The 23,224-nt window shown below is 40.7% G+C and overlaps 1 protein-coding gene across 2 annotated transcripts in view; it reads right to left on the bottom strand.

Annotated features, from left to right (window-relative positions):
• ERGIC3 (ERGIC and golgi 3) overlaps nucleotides 1-23,224 on the bottom strand; it is a 60,366-nt gene that overhangs the window by 27,737 nt on the left and 9,405 nt on the right. For both annotated transcript variants that reach the window (XM_030211391.1, XM_030211392.1), the window contains exons 2-4: nucleotides 7,017-7,087; nucleotides 5,355-5,442; nucleotides 1,500-1,619 (exon numbers count right to left, since the gene is read on the bottom strand). In XM_030211391.1, coding sequence (XP_030067251.1) covers nucleotides 1,500-1,619; nucleotides 5,355-5,442; nucleotides 7,017-7,087 — 279 coding nt within the window. The remainder of the gene's footprint in view (nucleotides 1-1,499; nucleotides 1,620-5,354; nucleotides 5,443-7,016; nucleotides 7,088-23,224) is intronic.

Raw genomic sequence — 23,224 nt, forward strand, 5'->3', positions numbered from 1 at the left:
GAAAAAGGTAATAGGTTTAGAGGAGAAATAAGAAGCTCTATCTCGGCCATATTAAGTTTCAGATGATGGTGGAACATCCAGACTGCAATGTCAGACAAGCAGATTCTTCTCTAGTGGCAGAAATGTCTGCAGTATTGGGGTGCATGGATCCTCTCGAAGATGATGCAGATGGTAGCAGCACAGTTGAGAAGAGTTTTAACATAGAGCAGTGATCTTTTATGGGATCCATGACCTCCTTTGTCACCTGGATTGGCCGCTGTCGTGGACAGGATGCTGGGCTCGATGGACCCTTGGTCTTTCCCAGTGTGGCATTACTTATGTACCTAACAGAGTCTTCATTATAGGAATCATCCGTTACCCTTGTATGACTGTCTTCACAGGGGTCAGCTGCACGCAGCCATGGAATAAGTTACAGGCTGTGCTTTGGGCAGGATAGTTGCTAGTTCAGAGTGTGAATCTGAAGACAGTCTGGATAAGAAACCCTGGACCCTCTAGAAAATGGTAGCTGAAGAGCTACAATGCAGAGAGAGAGAAGCATTCCAGGGTGCTGGTTTAGTCCATCTTTTCTGATACAGGCTGAATGGTAGTGGAGAACCACATACAAAGGTGTTGCTCTCAGAGGAGGCCATGGGTTGTTATAGCTATGGCAGCTTTTGGGGCCCATCTGAATTCTAAAAACCCAAAGACATCAGATTGTAGTTCTGCTTTCTACTATAACAGGGAGCCACTCTTGCTACCTGCTAAACAAATTTCGGGTAAGAGATTTTCTATTTATTTATTTGGATTTTGCTCGTACCTTTTTTTAGCAGTAGCTCAAGGTGAGTTATATGAAGGTATTTCCCTGCCCTTGGAGGGCTCCCAATTACGTTTGTACCTCAGGCAATGGAGGGTTACATGAGTTGCACAAGAGCAGCAGTAGGATTTGAACCAGGCACCTCTGGATGTCAAGACTGGTACTCGAACCACTCCAGATGTTCAGAAGGAAATTTCTGTAGAGTAATTTTTTTTGCTTAAAAAGGAGGAATCCAATGGAAAAAAAATACCAGACTTCTAGGGAATTTTGATAGAACACCAAACAGAGCGAGGAAGGAGACAAGTCCCTTGTGGTTCAATCCAAAGTAGAAAGCAGAAAGACTACCGAATTTTGAGATGAAGAGCAGGAATAATGGCCATGGATCGAGATGGTGTTACACTAGGCTGTTAATACTGAAAAGAGGGTTGAAAAGCACAAGTCATGATATCTATGTAAACACACACACAACCAAGGAAGGGGTTTTAATTCTTAGTTGAGGTTTGGACCTACGGATTTTTTTTTTAAATCACTATTAACACATTCATTGTTACACTCATTGCACAGACTAAACATCTCATCAAAACACTTTAGTATTGTAATTTAAAAATGCTCCTGCCTCAGACTTCACACAGCAAAAAAAATATCATAGAACAGAGGACCTTGCTATCAGTTATCAGCTGTATCCTAAAGCACTGAAGAACTGTACCATGTTTTTCTGCCTCTGAAGTGACAGGCTTGCCTTCCATGTCCAGTCGCTGTTTGAAAAGGTTGTGCTCCACATCCAGCTGCTGCTCTCCTGCTACATCCATTGCATCAATGCTCAGGTCTTCAATGAATCAAACAAAACAGATATTTAGCAAAGAAAACATCTTGGAACCACAACTCAAGTCCCGCAGGTGAGCATCTGCTCTAATATGGGACCTGCATCTCTGGAGGCCCTCACCAAGACTGCAAAATGGTATCACAAAACAAGCAACACTTGCTGCTTCTCTTCTTGAACATAATCTATTAAAAAATACTTCTGTATGCAAAGCAGTTTACATTTTTTTAAATTATTCCCAACTAACCTATGACTTGCCTGTTCACAGGTAAGCAACAAACACCATCACACTATGGCTTCACTGTATTAGTAAAATAACATCTTATGGCATTTTTGATATGATTCACAGCAGGTTGCTCCATTGCAGATATGACAGAGAGAGCATGTGGGTCTACAGAACGTGAACAGAAGTTAGTTATTGAGAAGGAACAAAATCCAGTGTCCCAGTTACTAAAAGACAGAATCAAGCTCCTATTTCTAACTAATAACGAGAAAACCAACATTAGAGTCTGCTGTACATCAGCCACTGTTATGTCTAGATCTTTCTGTTCTCCACAAATGGACACACTTTCTTCCAACCAACATGGCTCCTTCTTTTATCCTCTGATATAACCTTATATCTGCCACCAATACACCAATAAGGTCTCCATCCCAAATCAAAAAACTAAAACCCTCGCATCCAATCCTCTGTTCTTAACAAATCAAGTAACTCCCAACAAAGTCTGCAACCCCCTGACCATAGTGCAGAAGAGCTAGCCCTGGAAGAAACAGTCACCCTCAAATAAAACCCTTTAGTTCACTGTCACAAACCAGAGTAACTATGCCCCCAGCTACTTACTACAGGGATTATAAGCTTCTGGGCACTGGGTCATCTGGGCACCTATCACCCAGAGGACAAGCATGCTACAGAAATCTTCATACATGGGATTCCCCAGCTGCAGGCTGCCTTTAACAGAAAAACAGGGAAATAACACAATCGGCCCAATCTGTTTTTTGGTGGCAAAAAGACTTATGTTTTCATGTCACTTTCCCTCCCAACCCCAAGGCAGCCTGGAACTGAAAGAAATGGGCTCAGAGGGATAGAGCTGGATTATAATCCACAAATTCCAGCAGACTCTGGTCAAACCCACTGTCACATCAGGAAGTCCTCTTCTAGCCAACAGTGTAAGGTGAACGTGTGAACACAAGTCCATGTTGCAGCCCTACAAATACCTAGATGCCAACCTTAGTTCTGACATTGTGAACCATGACGTGACCCTCCAAGGCTCTGCTTGTGTAGGCATAAGAGAAGAAAATGCAATATGCCAGCTACCTGGAAAGTGAATGTTTGTAAATGGAAGCCCCCACCCTTGCAGGGTCAAAAGAAACAAAAAGCCAAGTGGGCGTTCTGTTGGCTTTAGTTCATTCCAGATAGAAGGCAAAGACTCTCCTGTAATCCAAAGTGTGCAGTGCACCTTCACCTTTGTGGCCATGAAGTCCGGGAGAAAATATTGGCAGAACTATTGACTGATTTAAGGTGGAACTCTGACGCTACCTTGGGAAGGAATTTAGGATGGGGCACAGAACTACTCCATTGGAGAAGTTACTAGAGCCGGGTGCTCGCTTACTCTGTGAGCTGAAGTCACCACCACCAAAAATGTTAAAAAAAAATTTTAAAACACTCAAATGGAGGTTTCATCATTTGGGAAAGTACAGCACTGAGATCCCACCACACTGCAGCCAGCTTGACAGGAAGCTTCAACAGAAGCAAGCTCAATATAAATCAAAAAATAAAGGCTGTACAGATATGGGACAACAGGTATGACTGGGAAAAAGATAAGAACAAGGATATGAAGTGTTGCCATGATATAGAACACGGTAAAATTATGCAAAGTGACGCACTTAGGGAATAGAAATCCTCGGGAGACGTACGTGTTAGGCAGGGAGAATCTGATAGGTACGGACGTGGAGAGGGATCTTGGGGTGATAGTATCTGAGGATCTGAAGGCGACGAAACAGTGTGACAAGGCGGTGGCCGTATCTAGAAGGTTGTTAGGCTGTATAGAGAGAGGTGTGACCAGCAGAAGAAAGGAGGTGTTGATGCCCCTATATAAGTCGTTGGTGAGGCCCCACCTAGAGTATTGTGTTCAGTTTTGGAGCGCGTACCTTGCGATGGATGTAAAAAGAATTGAAGCGGTGCAAAGAAAAGCTACGAGAATGGTAAGGGATTTGCGTTACAAGACGTATGAGCAGAGACTTGATGACCTGAACATGTATACTCTGGAAGAAAGGAGAAACAGGGGTGATATGATACAGACGTTCAAATATTTGAAAAGTATTAATCCGCAAACGAACCTTTTCTGGAGGTGCGAAGGCAGTAGAACGAGAGGACATGAAATGAGATTGAAGGGGGGCAGACTCAAGAAAAATGTCAGGAAGTATTTTTTCACGGAGAGAGTAGTGGATGCTTGGAATGCCCTCCCGCGGAAGGTGGTGGAAATGAAAACGGTAACAGAATTCAAACACGCGTGGGATAAACATAAAAGAATCCTGTTCAGAAGGAATGGATCCTAAGGAGCTTAGCCGAGATTGGGTGGTACAGCCGGTGGCGGGAGGTGGGGATAGTGCTGGGTAGACTTACACGGTCTGTGCCCTGAAAAGGACAGGTATAAATCAAGGTAAGGTATACACAAAAAGTAGTACATATGAATTTATCATGTTGGGCAGACTGGATGGACTGTACAGGTCTTTTTCTGCCGTCATCTACTATGTATGTTACTATGTAACTACAATACAGCAGATAGAAACTATTATAGTTGACATGAATGGTTGATTTAGGATACTTTACTGAGCTGTTTTTAGATTTCTTTTTAATCTATGTATTTAAGCTTAGATATAAGTAAATAAAACCTTAACCTAACCTAAAACCTACATAATGATGATAAGCGCCAATTGCATTAAGGTGTCCCCTAATAGAGATGTGGAAGGTATTCAAGCAGTTTTTCTATGGGAGAACAAAGTATCAATGGCCGTTCTGTCACACCAATGATCAAATCTCTTCCATTTAAAGCTGTACAATTTCCTAGAGGAATCTCTTCAGGAATCCATCTAGCCAAGAGAAACTCTGTCAGACAAGTTTAATAGTTTACAAAATCCAATAGGTTTACAATAAAAATTTTAAAATAAGAAAGGAACAGCATAAAATGATAGAAGAGAACCTCCACTGCTAGACCAAACAGTCAACCATTCAATGAAAAAATAAGTTTCAAAGAAGTCTCCAAACGCAATTCCTCAGGCACCTGCCAAAACAACACCCTACTCCTAATCCAGAAAAGCCAACACTAACCTCTCAATATCCAAGCTCTGAGCACTAGGGACTTAGTGCAGCGATCTTCCTAGGCTGATTGCAGCCTGCCTGGACCACTCTCTCCGATTCACCCTGCCCCCTCGGGAGAAATCAAAGAGAGTGCTGCAGCTACCTCTGACACTGATCCTATGAACTGACGGAAGGAAGGGAGCAATTTTGGACCTCGGAGGTGGCAAAGGAGGGACAGAGAGGTGCTGGCCTAGGTGAGGGCTGGAGGGCAGCCGAAACTTATGCAAGGGTGAAAGAATTTTTGATTACTATTATGTCTAAAACAGCCCTTGACTTATGCCTGGGATCAACTTGCAGTCAAGAATATACGGTAATTGCTGCTAAACTGTTAGTGGAACTGTCCCACGTACTTTAAGCAATAAAATATATCCTGAGAGCGGACTCACAGGCACAGGGCATATGAGGGAAGACCACATCGATGTTGATCTTCAGTTTAGCTCCTCTTGATTTATCAACAAACAACTCAGGATGTACCTAAGGGGGACAAAAAAAAAAAAAAAGAGATGAGGTTAGGGTTAGCCCAAGAAGTGCTAATAATGAAGAGAAAGTAAAGTCTACTGTCCCAGAATACCAAACTATAGAACACCTGAAAAACAATGAGGACACTCACTTGACTACTGTAATGAATTGCAACTTATCCAAAATACAGCTATCACATTCGATCAACTGACCCCCTTTACTTAAGATGGCACATTGGCTACCCATCCTCCACGGGATCATATCTCTATATATAAAAGGCACTACCAACGTTCTAAATGAAGCCTCCAGCCGGAAGTGTGAAGGGGGAGAGATATCCTGTTTCCCCATGAGTGTCTGCCCCGCCCTCGCTCTCTCTGTAACACAAACAGTGAAGGAAAACACAGCAAAGCACGAAATCAAATCGCTCTCTCTGTAACAGTGAAGGATTCAGAGGGGGGAGGGGAGAGAGGGCAGAAGCCCTCACTATCTCGGTAACACAAACACAGCACAGCAGGAAACAACACTGAAGGACTCGACTCCGAGGGGGGAGGGGAGAGAGAGCAGAGGGGACAGACAGCACAGGGGAAGGGAGAGAGGGCAGAGGGCAGGGACACACACACTCCCACATGCACACAGAAGAAAACCTTGCTAGCCCCTGTTTCATTTGCATCAGAAACGGGGCTTTTTTACTAGTATAAAATAATACTGGTTGGACGGTATATAAACGATTCACCATCCAAGTCTTCCACTTGCAACTACTGATTTGAATAAAAATACCTAATAATCCCTACTTTCAGACAGATATGACACCACTTGGGGCACCATATTTCATGTTACTGGCCCCATCCTTTGGAATTCCTTCAGCTATGGCTAGACACCTCCCTTGAAAAATTTAAAGTCAGCTGGAAAACTTTCATTTTAGCATTTAGTTACCTATCCTCCCAGTAGGGATTTGTTTCCCAACTTTTGATAGACAGCAGTAAGGCATGTGAGTGACCAGGGTCTGGGAAGCATAACAATTTCATTCTGTTATTCTATTACTAACCTATCAAAGATTGCAGTTTCTTCTTAGACAACCCTAGTTTAGTATAATATAGTCAGTCCTCTCTGCCTGTTTAATGGATTTCTAGTAGTCATTAAAGCATTCTTTGCATCAGCAATATGAATGCCAAAGGAAAAATCCCTGGAGTAGCCAATTCCGGGTCTCTTGAGGCTTGCATTTAAGGAAAGGTCTACTGCTTTTGTAGAATCATATGAAAGATTATTGCCCAAGGTATCGAGAGCACAATTGCTTGCACCTGTGCCTATTGGGGTCTCATCCAATGCATCCTCAGCAGGCTGCTGTACTTCCTCAGGCATCTCAACTCAATGCCTCCAGCAACTCCTTACTTATTTATTTGGATTTACCGCCTTTTTGTAGGAATTCACTGAAGGCGGTGTACAGTAAAGCCACTGCCCTGAACATATTTACTGAAGGCATTTCCTGCTATAGCCACACTAAGACAACATCTTTGAATGTAATTGCAAAAACCTCAGAAAGGCGGTATATCAAGTCCCATTTCCCCCATCAGTGAATTTGTCTCACTTACCTCTTTAGTGAGGTAGTACTGGAGCTCTGAGAAGAACAGAAGCAGCATTATCAGACCACTGATCAGAGTCACTGGAAACAAGCAAAGGTTAAATGTCAGTGAATAAAGTAAGCACAGTTAATAAAAAACACAAAGAATCTGTACACTCACCTTTATATGAGCACAAGGCTCGACAGGGAGGTGATACTACACTTAGAGCAGCATCCCTTCCTGTTCCTTCCAGTCTCTATGCTCTTTTTGCTACTGTGCAGCTAACAATAAACAAAGCCATGAGAAACAGGAGGCTAAATGCAGCAACCAAGAAAAAGATCTAGGTGTCTGTGTAGATAATACCCTGAAATCTTCTGCTCAATGTACAGCAGTGGCCAAAAAAAGCAAATTAGGAAAGGGATGGCGAATAAGACCAAAAATACTATTGAGCCTCTGTATCGCTCCAAGGTACAACTTCACCTTGAGTACCGCGTTCAGTTCTAGCAGATATAGAAAAGGTTCAAAGAAGAGTGACCAAAATGATAAAGGGGATGGAACTTCTCTCAAATGAGGAAGGGCTAAAGAGGTTAGGGCTCTTCAGCTTAGAAAGAGACAGATGAGAGGAGATACGATTGAGGAGAACGAGTAAAAGTAAATCTATTTTTTACTTGTTCCAAAAGTATAAAGATTAAGGGACACTCAAGCAAGTTAAATGGAAATACTTTTAAAACAAATAGAAGGAAGTATTTTTTCACTCTACGAATAGTTAAGCTCTGGAACTCTGCCAGAGAATGTAGTTAGTGTATCTGGGTTTAGATACCAGCAGAAGAAAGGAGATGTTGATGCCCCTGTATAAGTCGTTGGTGAGGCCCCACCTGGAGTATTGTGTTCAGTTTTGGAGGCCGTATCTTGTTAAGGAAGTAAAAAGAATTGAAGCGGTGCAAAGAAAAGCTACGAGAATGATATGGGATTTGCGTTACAAGACGTATGAGGAGAGACTTGCTGAACTAAACATGTATACTCTGGAGGAAAGGAGAAACAGGGGTGATATGATACAGACATTCAAATATTTGAAAGGTATTCATCCGCAAACGAACCTTTTCCGGAGATGGGAAGATGGTAGAACGAGAGGACATGAAATGAGATTGAAGGGGGGCAGACTCAAGAAAAATGTCAGGAAGTATTTTTTCACAGAGAGAGTAGTGGATGCTTGGAATGCCCTCCCGCGGGAGGTGGTGGAAATGAAAACGGTAACAGAATTCAAACACGCGTGGGATAAACATAAAGGAATCCTGTTCAGAAGGAATGGATCCTCAGGAGCTTAGTCAAGATCGGGAGGCGGGACTGGTGGTTGGGAGGCGGGGATAGTGCTGGGCAGACTTATACGGTCTGTGCCCTGAAGAGCACAGGTACAAATCAAAGTAGGGTATACACAAAAAGTAGCAAATACGAGTTATCTTGTTGGGCAGACTGGATGGACCGTGCAGGTCTTTTTCTGTCGTCATCCACTATGTTACTATGTTAAGAAAAGATTTGGACAAATTCCTGGAGGAAAAGTCCATAGTCTGCTTTTGAGACAGACATGGGAAGCAACTGCTTGCCCTGGGATTGGTAGCATGGAGTGTTGCCACGATTTGGGTTTCTGCCAGGTACTTGTGACCTGGCTTGGCCACTGTTGGAAACAGGATACTGGGCTAGATGGACCACTGGTCTGACCCAGTATGGCTACTCTTATGTTCTTATGTAAAGAGAGGGACTTGGTAGGGGAAGGAGATGGACCAAACAAGAGGCAGTGAATACTGGAAAGAGGAACCCCTTGGAAGAAGAGATGAGACTGTAAAAGAGAAAAAGTGGGGGAAAATTAATAAAAACAAGGAAAAGGTATAAAAGAATAAAAACTAAATAGGCCCTAAACAGTCAGGTCACGGTCAGCAGAGGAGGAGGAGAATGTGGCCCAATGTGCAACGGTTCAGGTCCTCCTCCTCTTGCTGCACCATCTCTGCAGGGGAGGGGGAATGAGGAGAAACCCGATGCAATTCTGCAGAGGTGGGAACTCAGAAGCACAGAATCCCCCCAGGAGTAACACTTCAAAGCTATACTTACTAGCTGCCATTCACAGAGCCCAAATACCAAAACTGTTTATGTTACTCCTGGTCAGTGAACATGCACAATTTCTTTTTCCTCCTTTCACCAATCAAAAAATGTTTTACAACAATCCAATAGCCTAAAAGTACCAGGATGTCCCCGATTTCAGAACCCTGTCCCCAGCTTCTTCCTACTTGGCAACTTTCAGGATTTAAGTAATGGGAACAGAGGTATCATAAGCTCAGCATGGGCATACTATTACCCCCACCCATCGCTTCCGAAATGATGCAGCATCTCCCCCTCCTGCCACTACCCCTGGCTCCACCCCTTACCTCCCTTTGCTGCCTCTTCTAACTTGTTCTGTGTTGGCATTACAAAAAACAGAGATATTGTCAGCGTTTAGAAGTGTGTGTTTGGAATTACAAAAGACTGACATGATGCAGAACCTCCACTCAAGCATGCTTCGAGTCTCTGCCCAATCCTGCCCCCATGGCAACAAGAAGTGCACATCAGATGGAGGGGGGCCAGGTGAGACTCACAGCATACTACTACTACTTAACATTTCTAAAGCGCTACTACGGTTACGCAGCGCTGTACAATTTAACATGGAAGGAGAGTCCCTGCTGAAGGAGCTTACAATCTAAAAGACAGGTGTACAATTTAAAGACAAGCATCTCACTGTTCTCTGCGATGCTGACCCCAGAACAAATAGGAAGAAGACGCAACAGGGGATTTGAGGAAAGAGAATTAAAGGTTGCACAGAAGGGGGAGGAGAGAGAAGAGATAGGTACAGGTGCTGCACTAGGTCAGAGGGAAGTGAGAAGAGGTAGCGATGCTGGACCAGAACGAGAGAAGAGAAAGAGGCAGAGATACCAGAAGGGAGAAGTACATAATGTTAATATATGGCCTAGCTTTAAGGCTACCACTGGAATAGTGATGGCCAAAGCTATGCAGCCTAAAAACAACTGAAAAAGTACTGACTAGGCCAAACAACAAGTAAATGATTTAATATTTGAGAATCTGCAAAAAGCAGGTCTGAATAATGACTTCTGACACAAATTGGTACAATTTTTAAATCAAATATAGCATCTGTAATGAAAGATCAGATGAATAAAATGGAGCTTATTAGTTTTGGTATACAATGATACAGAGGTAATACAGAGTTCATGAGAAAGGTATGAAAAGTATTGCAGCCGGAAGATGTGAAACTGTTATCTCAACGCTTCCCAAAACATGTTGATAATTAGCAGTAGCTGAGAACGGAAGGAGGTGGGTACATCAGATAGCAGATCGCATGGGAAAGTATGATCTCAGAAATTGCGAAATATTAGGAGCTAGGTTTCTCACCATTCACTTCTATGGAGAGGATAGAGTATAAAAGATGGCAGATTTTGGCTTAGTTTGAGAGTCTTCTCCAAAGCTTCTGTCAGACGGCGAAGCTCTGTCCGGTTGTACCCAGAATCTGTCTGCTGAATGTACCTGATTAAAGTCTGATGTACAAATAAAATCCTTATTCGAAATGATGATTTGTGGGCTTAACTTAATGATGAAAGGCTGTAAGTATAAATGCTTCTGCTGTATCAGGCTATCACTCGCTGCATTATATAACTTGTAACCTAAATCCAGTTTGTCATAAGGCTGGTATCTGTTCCTTGCCAGTGCTGAGAGGCGGACTAATGCGGGTCTCTTAGATCTAACGTCTCTTTCAGTGGCAACTCCTCTTAGAACTTCACAACCCCCTGATTGCCCCAGTTCTAGGGCTATTCAGAGATGGAGTCAGATTAAGGTCATTTAAGCCTTCTTGGGGGGGGCTCGGGACCCCTTAATTTAAGACATTGGTGACCCAGCGTTCGATTTAAACACGCCATGCGAATTTTTGTCAAAGTGGGGATTGATTCTAGCTCTTGACTAAAATTCTGTTGTTTTATCTTCCAATTGATTGCTGTCCTTTTCTTGCCTTTTCTTGCCCCATCACTGTCTTTCAATATTCTGTTCTGTTCTTTCTCACCCCCTTTTTCTTTCTCCCATCCTGTCCATCTCTTTGATTTGCGTGATGTGCGCAAGACTGTGCTTGTTGTGTGATTGGTGCATAACTACGAATCCAGGCGACTGCGATTTGGGGTTTGCTGTATGTTTATTTCAATGTTCAAAATCTTTGGATTGGTCTTTATGCTAGCAATTCTCGCTTAACAATCCTTAGAGATTGCGCATTTTCTGCTTCCAATCCCACCCTGTGTTCTGTCTGAATCCCTCCTTTTCAAATCCTCTTTCTATTAGTCCCCTGGGTCTAATCCTGCTCTTTTTCTCTTCTGTATGTTCCCGTATCGGGGGAAGTCCCTTTATTCTAGGAGAACAGCACGCTTTCAAATTGCTCTCTCCCTTAAAATCCTTCTGGTTTCTCTGTTCTTATAATCACTCTTCAAAACTGACAGACAGCCCCCACCTTTTCACATCTGCTATTGCCTTCCACTTACACTAGATCTTGTGCTGAAACTGCTATCCACGAGATTTTGTTTTTTCAATGTCTCGAGACTGTCCCTTTTAATATTCTTCCTCACTTTTTCTGTTGGACTTCCTACAACTCTCTTTCTTTTTGTAGCTAAAAACAGTAATTACGGTGTTCAGCTTTGTAGCTGCTTACCGTCGTCCAACTGCTGTTTTCCTCTTATCTAATCAGTTCCTTCAGTCTTCTGAACTATGCTTTCTCTCTAACCACTCAGCCCGCAGCCCCCCTTCTTGTCCACACTTTTCTCGGCTCTTTTTCATAGTGCAGCATGAATAACTGCGTAGTATCTCTTATTCCGTTCTTTTTCCTTTTGCATCTTTGTGTGTGTCTTTGCACTCTGTCTGAATTGTATTTTTGCGTGAACTATCCTGTTCCGTCTCTGCTTTTCTTATTTCTCATTTCCACCTGTCAAAATCTTTATTATTTACTGCGTAGTTCAATTGATTGCTCTTTTTCACAGCTGCTCAGTCCTGTGCTCTTACCCCACCCTCATAGCCATTTTTCTTTCCTTAAGTCCAATCTGAATCCCTTCCTCTACAACATTTTGTTCTTGTCCCCCTTTTTCTGCCACAATAATCCTCCCTGCCCTCCTCTCTGATGCTCTACCGACTCCTACACTATATGTCTGTGGTCCGTGTAAAATTTATAAGGCTGTGGCCCGCACGGTACCAATTGGGGTAACTTGATACCTTACATACACCTTTTTGGCTTCTTGTGCAAACCAGAAATCATTTTTTTGATTTCCTAGAAAACTTTTCTTTTTCCTTCTTAGTCCCATGTGGTGTGAGGTTTGATTCTCTTTCCGGATCAAAGCTTATTACATTACTAGTAACTGTCATATTTGATATATACTCCCTCTTGGGCTTCGATTCTGCCTTTGTAAATCTATTTAAATTCGCTCGAAGAGGTGTAAGTTCTAAACCCCTTTTTCTCACATTTTTTAATATCCTTATCCAGGCTTCCGTAACTGCCATTTCTTTCTGTAGCTTTTAAAGGTTTTCCCTAACAAGTGCTGTAGTTCACTATCTCAAGGACATGAGAGTCTGGGAAGCTTGCCCACTTTAGCTGCCTTATCAGTCCAGCACTGCTTTGGCAGAAGAGGCTCTACAGTTCACTTTTAAAAGCTCAAGAAAGTGATTTTTTTTTTCTCTCCCCCTTTTCCGTTCGTTTTTGTCCCTGTTCTATGCTGAAGTGGTACAACAGTCTTTTACACAGATATCTTTCAACTCCGGTTTCCCCTCAAAATTGGTTCCTTAAGCAGGCACCATAATTGTAAAATGACTTATCTTTTCATGCCTCATGCTGCCAAGTCCGTTGTAAGTGCACTTCTGAGCATGTAAGAATGTACGGATGTATTTCTTGGCTTTCACTGTATCTTAGTCTTACTCTGCATTCTCCTTTTATTAGGGCATACTTTTTTCTCCTCTTTTGTGTCATTTTATTAGGACGTTATCTCCCACTCCCCAATATTCACTGCTCATACTGCTTTGACTTTTGGGTGTTGCTCTCTATTTCATTCCATCTCCTTTAAACAAAGGCTTTCTCATTCTGTTTCTGAGCCATGATTTTAACCCCGAGACAGGTTTCTTTATTTTTGTGCTGCAAGTGACAGCTTGATAGACCTTATTGTGCTACACCATGTGCTTACAAAGTTTTAAAAGAGTATCTTTCCTTCAAACATACATTACTTGACTTTCCCCTCTAAAAAAAAAAAAAAAAAAAAAAAAAAAACCAGCTTTCTCCTTCTTTGTCCTAGTATGGTTTCCTGTGATTACATTACAATGCTTCTTAGCACATAAATCCTGTCGTAATCGTCTAGGAAGCCTTAGTCCGGTAGTAATGACATTGCCGTTTGAGAAGATGATGGCTGCGTGCCATGATAATACAGCGTTGCTTCACATCTCCAGTTATTTCCTGTTGGTTCTTTATAACCCAACCTTCTCTTTCCTTCTAATGCTGCAGCTGTCCTGTTTGTCATCATTTAGACACATAGTCACTGACTAGCATGTATGTTTCATGTCGTATCATTTTTGGTGTAAGCATCACATGTTTTAATTTGTTTTTTCCCTTTCACCTGTTTAGGCACAGAAGTTTCCTGCCATCGCATTCGGGTTTATTAATTTGTCATATTTATGGCTATTAACTTGTGATATTTGCACCACGATTCTGGTGTCCTGTTTCACAATTTATTATATTTTCCTGTTTAGATGCTACTTCCAATCTATCTGGTACCCGCCCCAAAAGCATTTAATATGTATTTTCCTTTATTTCATTTATTCTAGGGGTACAGCTCTGGACTACACATGTTACAATGCCTTTCTTGCCTTTTGTTGAAATCGGTGTTTCAGTAACATATATGGTTATCCCCACAGTCTGTTTCCTTTCTTTTTTTAATGTATACTCTATATGTTTATTTTGTTTGTTTATTGCTCATTCCTTTACTCCCCGGTACTAGGGAGAATATAAAGCTGCTTGATTAATGGTCCGCAATGCCTGTCCATCAATCTCTAAGTCCCACCCACTTCCCCATATTCTGCATGTCAGATATTTTTCAGACTTTTATGCTTGTGCTCAAGTTTTGTGTTTTAATTTTATGGTCATTGCTACACAACTTTTTTTTTATTTCTCCACTTTATCTTTACATATAAATTACTTTCCTGTGGTACTACAGGTATAACTGTATGGATGAATTTATTTTTATTATTTGCCCCGTCCTTGCTCAATTTCTTGTGTCCTCTTTAATGCTCTTGAGTTTCCTTCTCGTGGTTTATTGAGTGGAAAACATATTGTCTAGCGAATGATGAACGTGTAATTTTTCACATTTTTTGTTCTGACTAATGTGTTCCAACTAATGACTTTTTTATGGTAGTACCTTCCCCGAAGAGCTTACATGTGTTTTATTTCTTTTTTTTTTATTTTTTTTTACTTGCTATCTCTGGAATAGGTTTCAGGGATTCTTTCTAGGAACATACCATATATCTTTTTATTTTATTTCTCTGTTTTTCCTTTTCTAATTTTTTATTATTATTTCTTTTACCAGTGTCACGCTATAACCATTGACGATACTGATGCCTGGGGCTTACACCTATTGGAGGGTCACTAATCCTTCAATGGATGACAGTATCTTAATTAGTAGATTTTGAGCAGAATTCCATTCCATTTTCGGAGTGGCCTGCGGATTCGGCATTATTGCCCATATTGGGGTTACTTGTATACATGATCGCTGTGACAATAAAGGGACGCCTAAGGCATTGGTTGAGATTGTATACAGGTTGACTCGGGCAATTCTAAATTATTACGTGTATTTCGGTTTGATGAATAGAGCGGAATCTTCAGTTGAATTGAGCAGACTCTTCATTCAAAATTGTTAGGTGTATATTAAAATATCCTATGGAGGGTAGTTGAATTGAGCAGAATCTTCATTTGAATAGAGCAGAATCTTCCTAACCAGCGAAAATCCATAGGGTGTCTGTTCTCCGAGTTCAGGGAACTAATTTCGCAGCTTCCTGAACACTTTCAGGGGTAGTAGTCTCCCCTCCTTTGAGGGTTCTACCATTGGAGCGAATCATGGCCAATGGAGCTGCATCTTGGCAGCTAGTAGAGCAGAATCCTAATTGTAGAAGCCTACCCTGGGGAACAGTTTTCTTTTATTAGAGTAGTATAGATACATAATAGCTGACACCATTTATTTTTGTACTATTTTCTTAAACTCTCCTTTCACCTTTGTGACTTTCAATTGTCTGTTTATTTAACCTGCGGCAAAAGCATTGAGCTTTCCGCCAATTAGTAATTTTTATTTTGGATCCCTTTGTTGGAGCACATTAACAGATGCATGAGTATGATTGTGTTATGTCTCTGCATGTTTTACTATTAGGATAATCATTGCATGTTTTTGTAAACTGTTAGCACATTATCATTTTTAGATCTCCTTGCTATCCCTGAAGCTGCCTTGTGAACCACTGACCTTGTACTAGGTTCTAGATCTAATCAATATATATATATTGCTAATCTAGTTCATTTTCCTATAGCATATATTAAACCAGCTAGTTATTAAGGAATCATTTCTTTAGTTTTAAATTAGTGCTTTAAGGTTACTCTGCGAGATTGCCTATCAACTGCAGTGGTAGTAAATCTCAAAGGAGTGTTTTTTTCCAGGATTGTATATTATTTCATTTAAGCAATGTTTGTTTGATTTATAACGCGATGGTACATACCTGATTGTTTTTGACTTCTGGTAAATTGCTTTCACTAGAAATACAAGCACTTTTTAGTTTTAATTTTATAGGTGTGCGTCCGTGTATGTGTTCTTTGAAAATTGCATAATTATTTCAGATATTTACTATGAAAGGTTCTATATTATATGCCATCAAAAACACTGTTTATTTGTGACGTTGTTTAAAATAACTAGTGCTGATGTTCACTTCCTGGCTCTTTATTGGGGATGTGTTCCGTAAGAATGTATTAAGTATTTTAATTTTTTCTTTTCACGTCTTATCTACAATTTTCAAACTTCCTTCCCTGCCTCTTAAAGATTTATGGTTTTAAGACAGAGTTCCAGCATTTCTGGTTCTCAATAGGGTTTAAAGATTAACCCTTGCATAACATAACTAACTGGTAAATCAGAACTAAAGAAATTCAGTTTGCTATTATTTTAAAGTTATGTTTCCTCTCCTGCAGTATTAATTCTATGAAGACTAATTACACCAGCATGACGTATTAATATAAAAATTTCAACTTACAGTTTTTGCCTGACCCCCCCCACTTTGGTGTCAGGTATAGGTATAGACCTATTTTCAGTCACCATTATATCCAATGCTTGCAGTGAGCAGTAAACTCAAATTAGACACAGGAAGCACCGTTATTTCATGATTTCCTTAAGACCGAATGATAGAGATTAACCCTTGTAGTTCTTATTTTCTCTAAAGTTCATCTTTACAATATATGATAAAGAAATTCATTACGTGTTTCAGATTTTTAATGACTGGATGGGTTTTTCTGTGATTCTGTGTTATCCTTGTGACTTTGTTTAGAATTCAATTTACAATGTAGGCTTACAAGCTGTTCCATTTATCATACTGGTCCATATGAACATACCCTAAGGGTCAATTTATGCATTTATTGCATTAATAAAAATTATTATTATATCCTTGAATTTTACTAAAATGTTTTAAGAAATGCTCCTACGTGTCTCCTGCTTATAAATTGGCTCCTCCTCTGTATTTAAAATATACTTTAAATTGTAAATTGATTCCTGGGAATATATAAGCTTATTTTAGCTATCCCTCTGAAGGTGAATCTTGATATGCTGTCATAATTTAGGGCCCAAATTGTGAAAGCATAGAAAGGATCAGTTTAAAATTTAATATAATTTTCAATTTCCAAATTGGCTCTGAACTGTTACAGAGGACTATAGGTAACTGTCCTTCTCATTTGATCTATTTAAACCTTGTAAAGGTCACGTGAGGAGGCCTCATAGAAATATATAGTTTTTACATCTTTCTTTTCTGATATTGGCTTTTCTCTATCTCTCTAAATATCATATTAAAGGCTGTTGTATTTTCCTAAGAGCAGACTCTGACCACAGTGTTTCCTCAGACTCTGCTGACTTCCTGTGCCAGCACCATCAACTCTTCAGAGAAAACTTGTTTTCTACTTGTAATTTGTGATATTATATATTGAGTCTATACTCCACATACTGGTGCACCAAGGAACTAACAATGCATTCTTTGATTTTTTCTTTCTAATGATCCTGTACTAAGATTTAAATACTAGGCATTACTCGTATGTCATCTCTATTTAATCAGTACTGTAGGTTGACTGAAGACTGCAAATCCAATTCCTGATCTACCGCCTCTATTCCAGTTTAGTACTTCTGCTGCAACTGACCTCTGACAAGAAGAAAGAGCACCAACTTCTCCAATGAGAATTTTCTTTTGTCCAAATGATGTCCTTAATTTAGACCTTCTTGGTTATGCTCTTAAATATTCTGCTATATTAAATATTTTTGCATGCTGCTCATCTTTTCCAGAACATACATGGCACTTTATGTATGAGCTCTCTATTACAACAGACAGCGACCGTGATTCCACAAGATACTTCCAATACCTGGACTAGTTATGAGTTTTAAATTTCTGCACATTGGTCTGCAACTTTGACTATGACTATTTGCTAATCTACCCTTCTTTCTGAATCATCTAACTTATAAGTCCTGCTGGCCTCCTGCAGCTGAGGGCTCAACCCTTGGTGAATGGTAGTCATCGTAGGTGAAGATTCCATATCTATTGGCGATAGATTGCGATGCATTGCCCTCCATACATCAATAGTTGAACATTTACCATCATCTCTAAATTCTAATTGTTTTTCTCTTTTGTTCCATATACTTTACCATTGTTATTTGATCATGTCTTTCTAAAAATTACCAATCTGTCTCGAACATTATGCAAGCCAGAAGTGGGGATATATTATGCAAATCCCAATTCCAAATCCCAATTCCAATTTTTTTTATTTAATTTTAAGTTGATGGTAGAATAAAGACATGGAAAGATCCCAATTTGTACACCATAAGTACGTCTTTAAGGTCCAAATGATGTTAGATCCCCCAAGGTTGTGGCAATAATCTTTACACCTTGCAAACTACTGGACCACATGTGAAAGATATACGTGTTTACTCAGCCATAGAACCAGATGTTACCAGTCTAACCATCTCAAGACCGGCCACTTCCTTCAGCAAGCCAGCCTGAAAACCCAGCCCTGTTGGATCTTCCAGAACTCCGTCCAGATTCTTCAACGCTTCCACCGCCTCGACCATGTTCGATGAAAGAAACTTTTGAACTGATACTTAATTTGAGAACTACTGTTGCTGTTTATGGACATTATAGATTCATATTATGTTTTATTTTCAGTTTAGCAGCAGTCCTGTCTAGATATTGAAAAGGTTTTATTTTTATTTTCCTATTATTTCCTTTAATTGTTCTAATTGTTTTTCCACGAGTTTCCCCGTCATTTCTGTTTATGTAATTTAAATTGAAGTTGATATTGTTCAGATACAAGGGTAACATCAAACCCTAATACTGGCTAAGATATCATAATGAAGATGTAAACTCTGTTAGTATCAACCTGTTATGCAATTGTTTAACTTTGGTGTAGGCTTACTTGAGCTGCATGTCTTTCTGTAGGTCTGACTAAGCTCCAAGAGGGGTAACGGATATATACAATGCTTCCCATACTTCCAGGTCATTATGCATATGTCAAGATCCATGCATGACCTTGGTTAATATAAATTTTCCTAGGATTGACCATTTTTGCTGTATGAGGCAACCTCATACTTGCTATCCACTTATTAGTGCTCATGATTGGATACCAATGATGAGTACTAGTAAGGTCCAGGAATCCCGACCTGTTTAAGGATTCTGAATACCTACAACCTTAAACAGCCTGCAATCTGAGTACTATTTGTTGAGCCCATAACAATGCTTAATCAAAACCATTATTCCTTCCAAGGACCACTGAGACAGATACATTGGATTATCTCCCCATGCACTATGCTACAGATACAATAGAAGCCATAGAAAGACCTGAAAGTGTTTATTAGTATGATCCACCTGAAATTGCTATTACCCGCATACCTATATTTCATGGGATTTTGTAAATGAGCTCATGGATTAGTCCCATTCATAAAAACATTTCTCGCTACAGGTTTGAGTAAGTCTCAACCGAAAACTAAACAAATTGTACCAGTTGATCTTAAGACTCAGATAATTTGATGGCCTCATAGAATACCTTCTGGAACGGATGGTACCAAGGTACGTTAACCCTGGTGTCACCCTATGGGATAGGGTGAAGAGGGGAATGTTAATATATGGCCTAGCTTTAAGGCTACCACTGGAATAGTGATGGCCAAAGCTATGCAGCCTAAAAACAACTGAAAAAGTACTGACTAGGCCAAACAACAAGTAAATGATTTAATATTTGAGAATCTGCAAAAAGCAGGTCTGAATAATGACTTCTGACACAAATTGGTACAATTTTTAAATCAAATATAGCATCTGTAATGAAAGATCAGATGAATAAAATGGAGCTTATTAGTTTTGGTATACAATGATACAGAGGTAATACAGAGTTCATGAGAAAGGTATGAAAAGTATTGCAGCCGGAAGATGTGAAACTGTTATCTCAACGCTTCCCAAAACATGTTGATAATTAGCAGTAGCTGAGAACGGAAGGAGGTGGGTACATCAGATAGCAGATCGCATGGGAAAGTATGATCTCAGAAATTGCGAAATATTAGGAGCTAGGTTTCTCACCATTCACTTCTATGGAGAGGATAGAGTATAAAAGATGGCAGATTTTGGCTTAGTTTGAGAGTCTTCTCCAAAGCTTCTGTCAGACGGCGAAGCTCTGTCCGGTTGTACCCAGAATCTGTCTGCTGAATGTACCTGATTAAAGTCTGATGTACAAATAAAATCCTTATTCGAAATGATGATTTGTGGGCTTAACTTAATGATGAAAGGCTGTAAGTATAAATGCTTCTGCTGTATCAGGCTATCACTCGCTGCATTATATAACTTGTAACCTAAATCCAGTTTGTCATAAGGCTGGTATCTGTTCCTTGCCAGTGCTGAGAGGCGGACTAATGCGGGTCTCTTAGATCTAACGTCTCTTTCAGTGGCAACTCCTCTTAGAACTTCACAACCCCCTGATTGCCCCAGTTCTAGGGCTATTCAGAGATGGAGTCAGATTAAGGTCATTTAAGCCTTCTTGGGGGGGGGCTCGGGACCCCTTAATTTAAGACAATAAGTACATAAGTACATAAGTAGTGCCATACTGGGAAAGACCAAAGGTCCATCTAGCCCAGCATCCTGTCACCGACAGTGGCCAATCCAGGTCAAGGGCACCTGGCACGCTCCCCAAACGTAAAAACATTCCAGACAAGTTATACCTAAAAATGCGGAATTTTTCCAAGTCCATTTAATAGCGGTCTATGGACTTGTCCTTTAGGAATCTATCTAACCCCTTTTTAAAGGGGATGCTAGGCCTCAGGGGAGTGGGATCGGAGAGTGAAAAATAATGAGCATCTCAGGAGAAACAGGGAAATAAAATGGAGGGAGTTGTGAAGTGGGAGAAAGAGCTCATGAGGACAGAGAGAAAGGAATGGGGAAAAAGAGCAGGAATGACAGGAAAAGCATACAGTATCACGTAAGAGAGATAGAAAAGTATTCAAATAGCCACTGGTGACGAGATGAACTGAGAAAGAGAGCTCTGAAACTGAAAAGAAAAAGAAGGAAGACACCAAAGAGAAATATAAGAACAGATGAGACCAGAGAGTGAGAAAGAGATGCATCAAACAAAACCAAGATAGATGCCAAAGTTCAGATATTTTTTTGCTGTCACCAGCATAAATCATCTTGAAACCCAGTTTAAAGTTTCATATGCCCTACAGTTTTATTATTGCCAGCTGATTCGGCCTTTTCGTTGCATAATTCTTTATGTGAGAAGTATCGTTGGACCAGGGGGGGTCACTCTCGAGCCTTGACCAAGATGGTTACTTAGAGCTTTTGCTCCACTCACCTCTGCAACATATTGCTTTACTAGTAAAAAAGGCCCGTTTCGTAAACAAATGAAACGGGCGCTAGCAGGGCTATATAGAGAGAGTGAGAGTGTGTATATGTATGTGTATCTGTGTGTGTGTGACACAGAGAAAGTGTGTGTGTGTGTCTCTGTGTGAAAGAGAGTGTGCACAGGCAGGGTGAAAATGAAGAGACAGCAGTGAAATTTTACATAGGACAGCTGAACCATTTGAGGCGTGTTTGTGTGTCTGTGTGAGAGAGTGTGTATATGTGTGTGGGTGCGTGTGTGTGTGAGATACAGACAGTGTAAGTGTGTGTGTGTGCATGTGTGTGAAAGAGAGTGTGAAAGGGTAGGCACAGCACAAACATTTGAGGCATTTCTTTCCTTATCTCCCCTGCCGCCCCCTCCATACCCAACGATTCGTTCCTTGTCTTCCATCCCCTCTGTGTCCCGTGCGTATGTGTGTGTGTGTGTGAGAAAGAGAGAGAGAGAGAGAGAGAGAGAGAGGTGCTAGCAGTCCCTGTGATAGTGGTAGGTCAGTTGCTCATTATAGCCAGTTAAGAGTGAGAGTGTGTGTGTATGTGCTGGTTTTTTTCCTTCCCTCCTATGCCCTCCGTGTCCGTTGTTTGTGTGGAGAGCAGAGATCTATATGGTCCTTTTAGTGTTGCTGTTGACGTCGCGTAGCAACTGTGTGCTGCTGGTTTTCATTGTTCCGCGATGTGTCTTATGTCATGTTCCGTCGCTTAGTAACGGGTTCGTGATGCGATTGATTGAGCGTCATTGGTCCGCCCTCGACGTCTTGACGTTTGACGTGGGGGGCGGGGCCAACACTCATGGGCGAATTCTGAGTTTCACCACCATGCATTTAGAACGTTGGGACTTGTGGAGGCTTCAGAACGTTGGAGGTGCGTTTTATATAGAGAGATCATACAATTGGAGAGCATTCCTTCATCTTTATTTGGAGACTTTTACTTCACTATGGCTTCACAAAAACCTTCCAAAGTAGATCATTCTCCTAATCAAGGAATAAAGAGATCTAAACAGAATCCGCTTTCACCTTGCAAGGCCCCTGTCGATGATATTTCAGGAACTTTTACAGGTAAAAGACTAAACAAATGCAGACCTACTTTCCGATTTAAAAGAACTGCTCAGTCTTCAGCAGCAAGTTTTATCAGACTCATCAGCTACCACCGTTGTGGGAAACTGCTTAAAGGCACACGACAAACAGCTTCTTGAAATTCCATGTGTATGCAAACAGTTACACACCCTAAAAGAGACACTGAAGATCTAAACAACAGATCTCACCGAAATAACATTAAAATCCTGCGTCTACCAGAGAAAGCAGAGGGTGCGGATGTTGGAATTTTTTTATGTTAAAGGATCCCACCAACTGCTCCCTTGGAATGTGAGTGAGCACACCAGACGCCACCTTATGTCATTCAAGGTAGCACTAAGCCACGTCCGATTGTAGTTAAATTGCTTTGCTATCAGCATGAATTTCAAATCCTTCAAATGAAAAAAACCAAAGCACCCTTAAAAAGGAATGGTGGATCTGCACAAAAATACTGAAGAAAACAATTTCTTTCCATGAGACCATTGCTTAAAAGAATTAGCGCCAAATATGGTCTCTTCTTTCCAGCCACAATGAAAGGCTACCATAAATAATTCTACTAAATCTTTTGAAGACCCTACAGCTCTCCATGATTATTTAGAACACCTGGATATTCTGTAATGGAGGACCACTCATATGTGGCATCAGTGGGTTCTTGAAAGACTTAATTTACCGACAATCTCTCTCAGCACATCTGCTGCTTTATTTCTTATCAGAACTTATCAAGTAAACACAAATTCAAACATATCACCACCGTGGAAAGCTGTCTACGGAGTACCTCAAGGATCACCATTATCACCAATACTCTTCAACATGATGATGATTCCACTGGCAAAGTCCTTATCTCATTCATTTACGCAGACGATGTTACAATCTACATCTCCTTCAGACATGACTTGACAGAAATAACCAATAAAATCAATGATGGCCTGATCATCATGGACTCCTGGGCAAACTCATTCCAACTGA

This window comes from Microcaecilia unicolor, chromosome 8 (genome assembly GCF_901765095.1).
Source record: "Microcaecilia unicolor chromosome 8, aMicUni1.1, whole genome shotgun sequence".
NCBI lineage: Eukaryota > Metazoa > Chordata > Amphibia > Gymnophiona > Siphonopidae > Microcaecilia > Microcaecilia unicolor.